The 14,201-nt window shown below is 43.6% G+C and overlaps 1 protein-coding gene across 1 annotated transcript in view; it reads left to right on the forward strand.

Annotated features, from left to right (window-relative positions):
- LOC117949038 overlaps window positions 1-13,996 on the forward strand; it is a 46,177-nt gene extending 32,181 nt beyond the window's left edge. Inside the window, exon 2 of the mRNA XM_034879027.1 lies at window positions 914-13,996. Within this exon, the coding sequence (XP_034734918.1) occupies window positions 1,010-12,877 (11,868 nt within the window). The 5' untranslated portion in view covers window positions 914-1,009 and the 3' untranslated portion in view covers window positions 12,878-13,996. The remainder of the gene's footprint in view (window positions 1-913) is intronic.
- The last annotated feature ends 205 nt before the right edge of the window (window positions 13,997-14,201 follow it).

Here is a 14,201-nt window from a genome sequence, read left to right on the forward strand (position 1 = left end):
TTGGTAATAGCCAGTGGAAATATACAAGAAATCGGGATGGAAGTTTGGCTACAAGGTCTAGAAATACATTTTGGTGCTAACTTAAACGATTCATCTGGTCTGACAAAAGTAAACTGGGACTTTAGAAGCCATGTCTGGGATGTCTGAGGAAAGGCAACAAACATCAGTTTGCCCGCAGTTCTCACTGTCTAATTGTTGACTGACTAATCCCTGATATTACTCCATGATCTAAACCTGCAGCCCTTTAGAACACCGTGGCATTGTTGTGTCCCTTCTCTTAAGGAGTCTGTAATTAATTTACTCTCAGTGCTTTTTGGATCCATGTACTGTATTTTTGTCACCCTCAGTACTCTAGTGAACTTCATAATTTCAAGACCAAACTGTTACACTGGTTTCTTTGTATAAGTATTTATGTAGAGAATTTTGACTGTGATACTTGCACAGCAATCAATCCACAGTTGAAAGCATGAATCCAACATTTAGATGAAATTGTATTTATTTGTTTAAAATGTATTTGTTTGTTGTCAGGGATAAATAATGCAAGTGTTAGTAGTATCTCCAAGACTTGGAGTATGAGTTTGGCAGTATTCTTTACATTCCCTATTGATTACACTGGTTCTTTGTATAGTGACAGCACCATTGAAACGCTGCACCAGCGCTCTCTGCTGGCAGAAACTAGGAATATTGTAATTGACCTAAATCTCATACATGGACTAAAGGATGCATGTTTTTTTGCTATTTAAAGGATAAACAAACCTTTTATGATTATGGTGTTTAATGATTTGCTTGCGTGTTTACAAAGTATTGCCAGATTTAATAACAAAAAACAGCATGATATAGTCACTTAAATTATTTTTTAAATTAAACAGTAAAAGCTTGACATCTGATTCTCTCTCTTCCCTTTTCCTTCTAGGTCTACTTTGCTCTGGTGCCAGATCAGCCGTTCACAATGGAAGTAAAGAGATGAGCCTGCAGCAAGGAGCCCCGTCCGTGCAGTTCCTGCCACTGGATGTTTACTGATTCATACCACCCAGAAGACGGTGCCTCTGTCTCCCAGATAGCACTTCTGGGGACCAGGCCTTCACAGCACGCATTGTGCACCATGGCAGGAGAGACTCAGCGAATGCATGCTGTCAAAGAGCTGTCCGCTGAGTCCAAACTGGAGGATGAAGGGACAGCGCTGGAACAGCAGAGTGACAAAACCACAAAGGAGTCTCCAGAGCACTTTTCAAGCACAGGCACTGAGGCCAGAGCCAGCAGCAGAGGGGCCAAAGTTGAAAAACTAGAGAAGGGAAGGGACTGTCCTCAGCAGCGTGAGGCTGTCATCCGGCCACAGCAGACAGGGAAGATTGACTTTAGCTCACTGCAGAACCGGTCACATTTTGCCACTGACAGGACTTGGTCGAGTGGCAAAGGCAGCCCCCAGTCCCCGAGTGGAAAGGGCCGCAGCCGAGAGAAGGGGAAGCGGTCAGGGAAGACGGAGCGCACCAACCCACAGCAGCTGTACAGACTGAGCATCACAAATCCACGCTCCAACCCCACCATTGGAATTGCCTACCCACAGCAGAAGGTTGCACCACCCAAGAACTTGGAGACCAGCCGTGGCCCAGTCTCGGGCAGCTACAGATTCCAGGTTCCTAGTATACCAGAGAGAGAGGCCGAACTACAGCAAGAAGAGCTCAACTATAGCCGCTGCTTCCAGGAGGCCTCCTCTAACCTTACCTCTCCAAGTTATACCTCACAGGCACTGGGTTCCAGTGGAGTGTTAGCCCACCCACATCCATCCCTGTCACAGCAGCAGCAGCAGCCTGCCTCAATGGAGAACAACAGCACGCAGCCCAGCAGCCAGCTGAGCCTGACTGACTTTCAGCTGAGCGGCTCTAATGTATGGCAGTCTCCTGAAAGGACTTTTAATGGTGCTAATTATGGGCTGTCATTACAAAAATCCACTGCCCTTAAAGAAGTTAATAAGGCAAGCACCTTTGTGCCTGGTCCATTTCAATATGGATATCAATTTCTGGAGGAATCAGCCTCTGACTCATTTTCCTGTGAACAGAACCCCCAATCTCAAGACTTTACAGACTCATCGGTAGGTTCTGTTCATGTGACCCAAAACTCGTTTTCCTTTACACCTGGAGATGGGCAAAACATTGCTCAGAACAGCACTCCATTCAGTAATGAACAGCAGCTGGAGGATAGAAGCTCTTATTCTCTACCCCCACAGTTGCAGTTTATTCAAGGGGTAACATCCTCCATCCAGTGTCCTAGGAACCTGAGTGAGGACTCAGCCAGTAGTGACAGCTCTGGCTCCAGCTCACAGCAGTCAGAGCAAGGAAAGACTGTCCTGCCTGAGAGCACAGACACTATTACACAGCCAGACAGTAGGGATGCAGCCATCACCCCAGGGAGTAAGAGGAACTGTCACCCCAAAGACACAGCTGCCAACCAAAGAACGCTCATTCAAGGAAGTGTGCACCATGCAAGAAATATTTCAGGTCCAGGCTCCCAAATGCACTTTCCCAGCAAAACCTTTAACAACCCTCCAGTCAGTAACATTCACACAGGCTCAACACCTTTTGATAAAAGCATCAATAAAAAGGTTCTAAATAGGTCACCGCACTCATGGGAGGGCTCTAATAAGACCTATTCACCAGGTGATCAAAATACAATTCAGTATACTGATATGAATGCCAAGTTTCCGTTTCAGAACCAATCAGCACTTGACCAAATGCCAAATTCATCTAAAAATAGCAGAATGACCTGGCAGCAGAGACGGACAACCTCTGCCATACCTAACCAAAACAGAATGGAGTTGTCTAGGCAAATAAGCAATCAAAAATTGGCTTATATGGTTTCCCCGTCTGACTGGAAGGATGAAGGTAAATCACATAAACACAGCTCCCTGAAAAACCCTAGCTCATTTCAGAACAGCAGAACCAGTGAGGGGTTTTCAAGCCAAAGACAGGAGACCGTTAAACATAGCGGTAATACAGTCTCTAGTTTTAAAGTAGAGATGAGCCATGCACAAGTATGTGAATCCAAAAATAAAGCGGTGTATTTTGGACTCAATCAGTCTCTTTCAGCAGCATCAAGAAACTACAGCTATCCTCCATTACAGGTCCCACCTATGGGACTTATAATGGTGTCACCTTATGAATCTCCTTTGCCCTCTCCAGTTCACAACCCCGCATCCAGTAGTACCTGCTCTTCCCTCTCCCCAGCGTCCACTAGTCCTGTGAACATCAGTTCAGAGGACAGTCAAATGTCAAAGTCAGCACACCCTCACCCATTTTATCACCAGCCCCAAGCCAAGACACAGTTACCTTCAGATCACCTGAGCTCTCACTCGCACCACTTTCATTCTGATGCTACACGAAACCTTTCTTACACGCCTGACAGAGCCAAAGATGACATGATGAGCTACCTGCAAAACAACACACATTCAAAGACTACTATGGATGGAAGCAAAGGTTACATGGACCGTTTTGGGCTGGAGCATCACCAGCCACCACCACCGTACTCTGCACATCAGTTGTTAGCAACCTCATTAGCCACAGCAAATCTTGACCAGTTAGATGTGCTTCTGACATGCAAGCAATGTGATCAGAATTTCAACAACCTGGCTTCATTTCTAGGCCATAAGCAATACTGTGCTCAGCATACGTTTGCACAAAATGACCTCAAAGACATATCAAAGATGGAGGACAGCAGAAAGTTTCATGCAGAACCAGCAAAAGCAGTGTCATCTGTGTCAAGTGTTTCAATGTCTAGGTGCACATCTGACCTCCACCTATCTCTGTTGGGCCTCAATAAAAATGGAGAACTGATATGTGATAGTGAAACAAAAGCAGACAAGGATGATCCAATGAAACTCAACTTGTTCTCTGGTCCTGGTAACCTTCCCGCCCCTCTCCCTGAGTTTGAAATCGAGGATGCCAAATTAGACAGTCTAATCACAGAAGCCTTGAATGGACTTGGATATCAGTCAGACAATGCAGAGATAGACAGTAGCTTTATTGATGCATTTGCTGATGATGACCTCACCACTGTCAAAGCAACATCAAACAAACAATGCCTAAAAACCAAAGAATCCCTGGTCTTTGAGAGCAAAAATAAACAAGCAGGAGGGGATGACAGGTCTTTCGCACAGGGAAAGTATTTTTATGACTCTGATGTTGAGAACACTGAGACAGATAAACAGTACACAGAAGGCAAACTTGAGAAAATATCTCTGAATTTGGAACAAGATGAGAAAATTAACATTAAAAAAGAAGTCTCTCATAAAAATTCAAGAATTGCCTCGAGGGAGAAGACAAGCGAACCAGACAACAAAGTGAAAGAAGCAAAAAAACTGTGCAAGAGTGACGAAGAAAACACAAGTACACAAAGGTTTCTCTTATCAAGCAAGTTTTCTGAGCGCTGTGGTGTTAAGAGCTTTCAGGACAGCTCTGCACTTCGAGGGTCAACACCCTCACATGCCTCCACATCTCCAACCTCAGGAACTGCAGTGAAAGAGAGCAAGAGGAAAAGCACTGGAGGGGGCACCTGGAGCAAAGAACTTATTCACAAAATAGTTCAACAGAAAAACAAGCTCCATAAGCTCCATGTTAAAGGTACTAAAAACCTCCAGTTTTCCTTAGTGATGGAGAGATTAACTCCCACTGTACAAAATCCTGCATTTGGAGAATATGACTATGTCTCGGACTCAGATGATGAATGTGAGCCTGTTAAGATAGCAAGCCAAGGCCGACTGAATCAAAGCAGTCGGTGTAAATACACATACACCAAAGAGTGCAAATGGCGAGCAAGAAGTGAGAGGGACCAGGCAGCATGGCGACATGAGTCAAAGGAGTGTTTTGAGGTGAAAAAAAGTGAGGATCTTTCTCTCTCGCCTGAGAAGCATGGTTCTCACCAGAGACTCAGGAGGAGGGGTAGCAGGTCATCCACAAGCAGTGAACTCAGCACATCTGTGAGCGTTTCAAGCGATAGTATCAACAGCCCCAAAAGCACTGACCGCACTGACTCAGACTGTGAAAAGAAGACAGACATCAAAAAGAAAGCGTCTCCAGAGCAGAAAACCAATGAAAGGTCCTCCCTGCAAAAGTTGTGTAAAGACTCCAGCACACTAGCACTGACATTCACTAAATCTGTCAAGAAGTGTAATACTGACAAAGCTGTTCTGTCCAATAACAAAGAGAGTACAGAGGATCCAAAGAAGAATCATTCAAATCCAGAAATTGCTGATTCAGAGTCCTTTTTTCGAAAAGCAAAAGACACACTCAAAAACTCTCAAATTCAAAAATCAAGAGAGAACCCTGTGTCTCCCAGAGAAGAAACTGGCACAGTCAGTTTAGACAGAAACACTCTCCAGAGAACAGATTTTCTGTGCCCCAAAGAAGAACCAACACAGTGTTTCAGTACAGATAGCAAGCTACTACAGTTTGATTCACACTCTCCCACCATTACCAAAAAAAATGATTTCCAAGTTGACAGAAACACACAGGGCAAACGCAGCAAGGGGCCCCAAGCCACACAACCAGAGCAATCAGACAGTGACAGTGCCTGCATAGTGAAAGAGGCTATTTCTTTAGTCATTGACCTAGACGCCCACAAGCCTGCATCTCTTTGCACCTCTTTGATGGATGAGGTGTGCCTATCTCCAACTGAAAGCCAAGGCCTGTTGATGCAAAAAGATACGCTCCATCTCATGCCCTACCCCCTGGATCAGGAACAGGGGCTTTTGAAATCCCCACTTTCATTTGACACGTCATCAATGTTCGGGGACCTGACAGGATTTGACAGTGGGCTCTACTCAGATTTGCCAATTCAAAAAGACAGTTTCCATTCAGTAGAGAACACAGCTGATAAAAAGGAAGAGTTTGTATCGTCTTTCTCTCCCTTTCTGGAACAAAGAGACTGGAACCTTATAGTTAGCCCCGTACTACCCGATGAGATATCTCAGTACAAAGGCAGCTCTGAGAAATCAAATGAAAAGAAACCCGATTACGATCATGTTCCTTTGTCTCTGCCACAAAAAATAATTGACTACAGTTCAAATCTCAACAGCTGCGCATCAGAGGATGAACTAGAGATAAAAAGAATAGTGAATGAGCTTGAAAACCAGCTGCAGACAACAAAGTTGGAAATCCCACCTTTAATAGCTCAGGATGTTCCCAAGCAGCTAAAAATGAGCAAATTTTCACCTTTACGTCTGGGTGATGAGTCAGAGAGTGGAGTCACTGGTGTGAATATGAGGTGCCCTGTGCAAACCATCGATGTACCAGTGAGCAGTTTGCCCTCAGAGCCATTTACTGAACCATGGTCCAGTCCATTTGAGTTTGAGCTAATAGGTGGACACCACAGTCCCCACACTCCAATTCACAATGAACCAGGAGCACTTGAACATTTCACTGAAAAAGAGGATGACATGCAAAGTTTTGTAACCCCAGCTTCACATATTGAACACCCACAGCTCCACCATGAGCAGAAATCAGTGGAAAGAAACGCTGAAAAAGAGACTCCAGTTAAAACAAAGGAAGAGATTTTAGAACAGAAGAGATATGCAGAAAATCTCATGAAAAGCCTGGAGGTGATTTCAGACTCTATATTCAAAAAAGAACCTATTATATCCGAACACAAGGAGCTGAATGTTGCCTCTCTCACAAATCAACAACATCAAGACATTGAATGTGAGGCAAGTGATGCAATTGCGAGAGAAGATCACAGCAAAAAGGAAGCAATTAACGGGAAGGAGAATATATTATCACCTCCAAATATCAATGAGCAGAAGGACAATATTGAATTCATTCTGAAGGAGTCACAGTCATGTCCCTGTAATAGCACTGACCCCACACTCAATGGAAACCTGCCAATTGCATCACAGCCAAGTGAGCCTACAGAAAACAATGACAGCAAGGCAGAGACAAAAGTGAAATTAGAGGAGGATATCAGCAAGAGTAGTTCCAGCAGTAACAATAACGCAGCAGACAATGTGGATCAGTTATTTAAAAACAGTAATGACGGTCCAGAACATTTGACCACAGACTGCCATGAGAAAGCAGAAGCAGTGACGGGAATCACTGGTAAACCTGTTAGCCATCTTTTAACACCAGCTCCACCTGACAACCATCTAGACTGTGGCAAGCAAATTCAGGGTGCGATTACAACAGTGGGAGAACATTCCACTGATAACCATGAGACTGTTGGAGACATTACTTCGTCACATGCTGATGAATTAAAAGTGGAGTGCTCAGACAGGGAAAACAAGGCCACAACAACAGAAGAAGATTCCTTGATTGCACCATCTCCATCTGAAAACTGCTGCCCTGCGAAGACTTACAGCGCAAGTCCAACAACTGATCTGTCGCTGGAGATAGTCACTACAGACACGCCTTGCAGTCCAATACTGGTGGAAACCAACACAGAGAGCATTAGTCATTGCTCACCCTTCCAGGACACCAAGTCCATAGAGGGACAAAGTAATCTGTTGATTCTTCCACAGTCTGGTGGAATTATTGACAGTGATTCCTGCAAGGTTATACCATTTAATGACTCGTTAAATTCTGAAACCTGTCTTGCCTTTCAGAAACAAGAAGAGATTTTAAATGTTCAGGACATCAAAGAACACCTTCCCATTGATTTCATGGCAAGTCATCATAATTCACCATGCAGAGAAGAGGTGGAAGATAATCTTTTTCTACACACTGCCCCACCAACCAGTCCTCTTTTATCAACCTCTCATCAAACACCCTTGCAGAAATGGAATGTGGAAGAGGATCCATGTCAGTCACAAAGAAAATGTAGTGATTCAATTAAAAAAAAGCAATCCCCCATTAACAAAGAAGAAAACAGCAACGTCAGAGAGGCTTCAAACAGTGTTGAACAACTGGACACCACAGCCGAGATGGAGTATTCTTTGATAAGCCCTCCTCCCCTGGCCTTGGAGATTATAGAGTGTAAAATCCCCAGCTCTGAAACCACCATTCGCTCTCCACGTCCTGTGACCAGCTCAGCAGAACCACCTCAAGTGTCAGATGGCCTTGAAAAAAGAGATCTGACGTATGATATCAAGCTCAGCCCTCTCAACTACGACAGCATCTCAGACAAACCTCCGCAACTGAATCAATATGACTACATACCAATCTCCCCTGCCAGTAAACCTGAAGAGAATCCAGACGTCAGGCAGAGTCCCAGAGATGACTGTGGACCATCTGATCTGAGCGTTAGCCCTGCACTGATTTTTAACAAAGTAGTAATAGACACAGCGGTATCACTGAACTCAGATCCTGCAGCTAAACTGAGTTTATTGAACAACTCACTGGTCCAACAACAGAGCATGAAATTCACATGTTTTTCATTGGGCCTTCTACCTGAAATCAAAAGCAAAGATTCCTCAGCTGGTAATGTAAAGACAGACTCAGGGGTTTGCCATGATCCAGTTGGACCGGTTGATCTTTTGCATATTCCTTCTGATCTTCTGAGAAAAGGGAAATCAGAAAATGTAGATTCTGAGAATGTAGATTGTGAGGACAGTACACTTATCCGAAAAGACATTTCAGATGGTCCGCCCACTCATAACCTCCTCGTCATCTCTGAAAATGAACAAAAGCCTCTTCTAACAGAACCATCAGAGAAGCAACCAACAACAGAGACTGGCCAGCTTTCAACGTTGCATTCAGCACACAAAGAAATAGCACAAAAAAAGACACAGAACAACATTCCACAGGGAAAAGTGCTCTGTGAAATCTGCCTCATGTGTTTTAGGACTGTGCCTGGGTTAAAGAGACATAAGGCCATGAAACATTTGGTCAGAAGTAAAAAACACATTGGCCCACAGAGCATAACATCAAGCCATCAGGGGACTGTGCTTATTTATGAAGCATCACAAACTACAGAGAAAGAACATAAAGATGATTCACAGACCTGTTACCCAACAAAAATAGATGGGCTGCCTGAGACAAGTAGCACTCTCATATCTAAAGCGGCAGAGACTGAGTCAGTCCTGGAAATGGTAACTGAGACAAATGACGTGGGCCATCAAAACCCTCTGCTGCCAACAAAAGCAAAGAAAAACAACAAAGCTAGAAAAAACAAAAACAGTGAGGTAAACGACCTTTTCTCTGATGAGCTTTTGAATATATTAAAAACAGATATACTTCAAGCTATAACTCCTGAATTCAAAAACAGTGGACTACAAGAGCTCTGCAGATCTCCAGCCGACCAAGTGAAAATCAATGACAGAACTGTTACAGAGAAATCCCCGCCCCCTATCACAAACTCTGGCTTTGACAATACATCCCAATCTTCAACAAGAGAGACAAATGTGCATAATGAAACTGTGGAGCTAAATCAAATCACTGATGCTGAAGAAATTAAATGTGCAAGCATGACAGAGATGGCAAATGGGGAAGTATGTTCAGACAATATAGTGGAAAATGCTGTAGACAAGGATACACTCAGAGAACATGAGGAGCCCAGTAAGACGATGTGCACTGTGGAAGAGATGTGTGAACAGAAAGGATCAGAAGAGAGCATTGCCCAAGAGATTCTTAAAAAAGTGGCAGCCGTTGAGATGCCATGTGATAAAAACTGTGGCCGCTCAGACGAGGCACATCCTCTCTCCTGTTTGAATTGTCCCCCTCTCAGTCCTGCTGGCATAAGTCCCGAACTGAAGGCCTTGCTTGATGACGACACCACATTCTCACAACTGTTCCCCAGAGATGAGGAGGCAAAAAGGAAAAAGTGCCCAAGGGTGTACACCAAAAGAAACAAAAGACAGAAGCAATCACCCGATTCAAACGTGACTCAGGACAACCCTCCTTCAGAAACCTTCTTGCTGAATAAAGATCAGTATATGAAAGACCAAGCAGAGCAGACATTCACTGACAATCAAACTAACTGCTGTGAATATGAGACAATATCTATCCATGATGCCATAATGTTGAATATGTGCCACAACAGTACATTAAAGACTGATGTCAAGGAGCTGTCAGATGTTAACCAAAGTATTCAGCAGGATGTTCATGACAATGTTAAAGAGGTTAGCAAGAGCCCCGTCAATCCACTTGAGAGCACTGTTGATAAATCTTCAATTGAATGGAGCGGCTCCAGGAACTTCAGTGGCTTGGATGCTAACTCAGTGGTGACCTCTGACCCCAGCACCTGTAAGGCAGAAGAGCTAACTACACCTAGCCCTCTTCCCGTGCCCTCTGCCCCCCACACTGTAGAGCCATGTGTCACAAAGAGTGCCCAAACCTTCCACAGCATTGACATCCAAAATATCAATACCACATTTCAACTTCCTGAGATTCAGTTCTTTGACTCCAAAGATATCTCAGTGATTCCTCCAATTGCAACTGCAGATGTGGAGAACAGAGAGGATGAAAAGTCCAAGAAAGGGACGGAGCGGCGTGGCAGGAAACGGCAAGAAGGTGGAATAAAGGTCAAAGACAAGCAGTACAAGTGCAAAGTGTGCTTCATGTGGTTCCTCACCCTGGGCGAGTTAAACTTTCACAAACTCTCCCACAATCCCTCTCCACCTCCAACCTGCTACATGTGTGTCCAGCGTAAGTTCAGCTCCAGGGAGCAACTGAGAGACCATCTGAGGGAGAAACATGCCAAGAACAAAACTGGTATCTGGACATGTGGAATGTGCTTGAAGGAGATATCAGATGTGTGGATGTACAATGAACATCTACGAGAGCACGCTACTCAGTTTGCCCGGAGGGGACAGACTCAAGGCTCCATGTTAGGCATTCCAGGCTGCTTCATGCAGGAGACAGCCGTGAAGAACTTCATCACCTCAATCATGCAACATCGCCCCAGCAAAGCTAACAGAGAATCCAGCAAAGCCACGAAAGAACAGGAAAAATCTGTTGCTGCAGACAGCGCCGTGGGAGAAGGGAAAATCTCTGAAGGGGCTGAATCAAAAGATCACAAAACTAAAAGCAGCGGTGGAGCAAATGGCAAGCAGGGCACATTAACCCCACTTGAGGTCCTCCACAAAACAGAGACAACTAAAAGTGTGGAGATGCATCCCAACTGCAAAGACCCCTCAAGAGACTGCCACCACTGTGGAAAACAATTCCCCAAACCATTTAAGCTGCAGAGACATTTAGTGGTTCACAATTTGGAAAAGATTTTCCTGTGTCACAAATGCCCTGTCTCTTATCAGGAAGCCCAGGAGCTCAAAGGCCATCTGAAGAGAGCACATGAGGAGGTGAATGAGCTGGATTCCAAACACACCACCCTCTACACCTGTGAACTCTGTGCTGATGTCATGCATGTGATTAAAAAATCCTTCATCTGCAGCACATGTAACTACACGTTCTCTAAGAAGGAGCAGTTTGATCGTCACATGGAAAAGCACCTGTCAGGGGGCAACAAAATTTTTAAATTTCGAGGTGTTCTCAGACCTGTCAAAGCATCCGCCTCCAAAGAAGATGAATGTGATTTGCCTGCGAGTAAGAAGAGGAGAATTCTCTCTGACAGTCTGCAAGAAAATAGCTCAGACAGCGGCATCGCCAGTGTAAGCTCACTGCACTTAAATCAAAACCCTGAGTCTTCAAAACCCTCTGTGTCCACAGCCGACGACGCCACACAGACCATCGCAAATGAATACCCCAGTGACCCAAACAATACAAATGTGAAGACTGAGGATATTGTTGAGGACTATTCTGAACTACTTGTAGAGCTGGATAAATGTATTTATATCGGCTCTTCGGAGTCTGCCACACCCAAGAAAGAGGTACTTGATCAAACCTTGATCTCACCTCTTCTCGATAAAGAGAATAATGGAAAATCAATTACTGAACCATGTGACGTGAAAGAGGAGAATGAGTCAGTCTGCATTAGAGCAGAGACAGCCTCACGGCCAGCGCCTAAAGAGAGTTGTAGAGCAGGGGAGGAGCCTGAGGAAGCCTCTGCTGGAGGTGACACAGCTGAGACTGAGAAAAGAACAGATTCACTTCCACCTAGTGAGAACTCTTTTGTCAGCTTAGGAGAAAATCTAAGTATTTCAAAGACACCTGAGTCAAAGCCTGAATTGACTGCTGATGTAATGGACCAACCGATGGATGATGAGCAGTGGCACAATGCATTAAAAGCTTCTAATAATGACAACAAACAGCTGACTCTATCTCAAGATGCTGAGCAGGAAGGCATCAGTCAGATGAAAGACAAAGTTGCTGCGGCCAAAATAACTGACAACACTAAAAATGGTACTACAGGTAGCACGAAGGCTACAGAGTCCACACCAGTACTCCACTCCAAGGTTTCCCTCAACGCTTCAGCCTCAAATGAGGACAAAGAATCTGTGAGACCACAGAAGAAGAGGAAAGACATGAAATCCCCGCACAGCCTGCAAAGGCTTTCCTCTCCAGCCACACAAGAGAACTTTGGTGTTGACTCTCGAGCCAAAAAGAAATTTCGCCCCAGCAAGTGTGCAAATCCCTCTGTGCAAAGGAAATCAGATGGACCCAACGACTACCCTGTGCTGTCCTCAGTGCGGGACGACGTTGTTAGCAACAAAATTGTTTCCAAGTGCAAGACTTCGAACTTGGGATTGCCGTCAAAAAGAAGCTTGCTTGACAGCTGTACACAAAAGAAAGCTGAGATTGTGACTCCTCTTAACGGGGATTACAAAGCCAAAAAGGGACCTCTGGGGCGGCCTTTGCATCACCCTATTTCTAAAGTGTCTTCAGTTCCCATGAACAATTCTTTGAATAAATGTAGGCCAAAGATGGGGGTTAGGTCAATGGAGAGCCATTCCTACAGGACAGCAGAGTCCCAGAACCACCTCCTAAGCCAGCTGTTTGGCCAAAAACTCACTAGCTTTAAGATTCCTTTAAGGAAGGACACATCAGAATCTATCAACTGAATGGGACGTGAGGGATCTGTGAATAAGAGACTGTAAATGTCACAGTTATAAATGTTTAAGACAATTCATTATGGTGAATGAGATTGCACAGCTGTTTTCTGTGAAATGCTATCTTAAAATACTTACGTAGTCACTTTATGTCTTCTTTGTACATGTGTTTTTATTACACGAATGTGAGGACAAATGGCAAATATGAATTTTGGGTCAAAAATGAATATGCTAGTTAAGAAAATCATTGAACTTTTTTCTGCTTTTCCTTTGTTGGATATTATCTGTTTCAGAGATTATATTTACATTTACCTAAAGGAAAGAAAGGAACAGAAGAAGAATACTTGAAAATACAGTACAAATATTTTCTTCTAAGAAATGCATGTTCATTTTGCATTTATTCTTATCAGTTTAAGTCTTTCTGCAAAAGGACCATATGACATCATAACTGACCTGGACTATTGTCTGTGCACCTTCCCTACATGCTTCCAACATATTAATTTTGTTTTATTTTTGATCTTTACTGTACTGCATTGACATTCACCATATTAGCCTTCTGTATAAACATTACCTGGTGCTACATTGTGTTTTCTTGTAATGTGAATGCCAATGTCCTCAGAAGGGAACCTGAGCTCTGTAGCAGTTACAAGTACATTCATCAAACTATTTTTCATTCTCTGTAGTTTATTAAAAATACTGTGTAAAGCACCCAAGTACCTTATATGTAGGCTGCTTGGACACAAAATTAGGAAAGCTTCTTTTGTATAAACTCAGGTGCATACAAGGACATCACAGTCCCGAGACCTGTATTTGGAGTTCTTCCCATGCACTGATAATAACACACACAAATCACAAACTCAATCATCTGTGTCTGTAACTCCAACTGTTTAATTATTAATAGTATTTACTACTACAACAAAGGTGCTTTTTCTTGTTTATACTGTATGTATCTTACGTTGTACAATATTGTAGGTAGATTGTTTTTTGGTGTAATGCTTCACAACAAATTTTTATTTTAATAATGTGCAAAAGAACAGTGAGACGAAAGGGAAATCCAATGCCTCTCGCAAGTTGTATAGTTGTTTATTAAGTGCCTCTTTTATAGTTATTAAAGAAATGTTTTGGTCTCTCCTTGCTCTTTTCTTCCTTTGTTCATGACAAATGTTCCAACTTCTATCCCCGCGGACTGCAGCTGTCATCACATGCATCAAACACTGTAAGCAGTGGAAGCTGTTTGTGCCTTGAGGCTAAAACAGGTGCATACACAACAGTGTCTGAATTCATTTAGTTTTTTTTTTCTTCTGATCAGCACATCATTGAGTTCACTCATCATCAG

The sequence above is a fragment of the Etheostoma cragini genome, chromosome 8, assembly GCF_013103735.1.
Source record: "Etheostoma cragini isolate CJK2018 chromosome 8, CSU_Ecrag_1.0, whole genome shotgun sequence".
Taxonomy (NCBI): Eukaryota; Metazoa; Chordata; class Actinopteri; order Perciformes; family Percidae; genus Etheostoma; species Etheostoma cragini.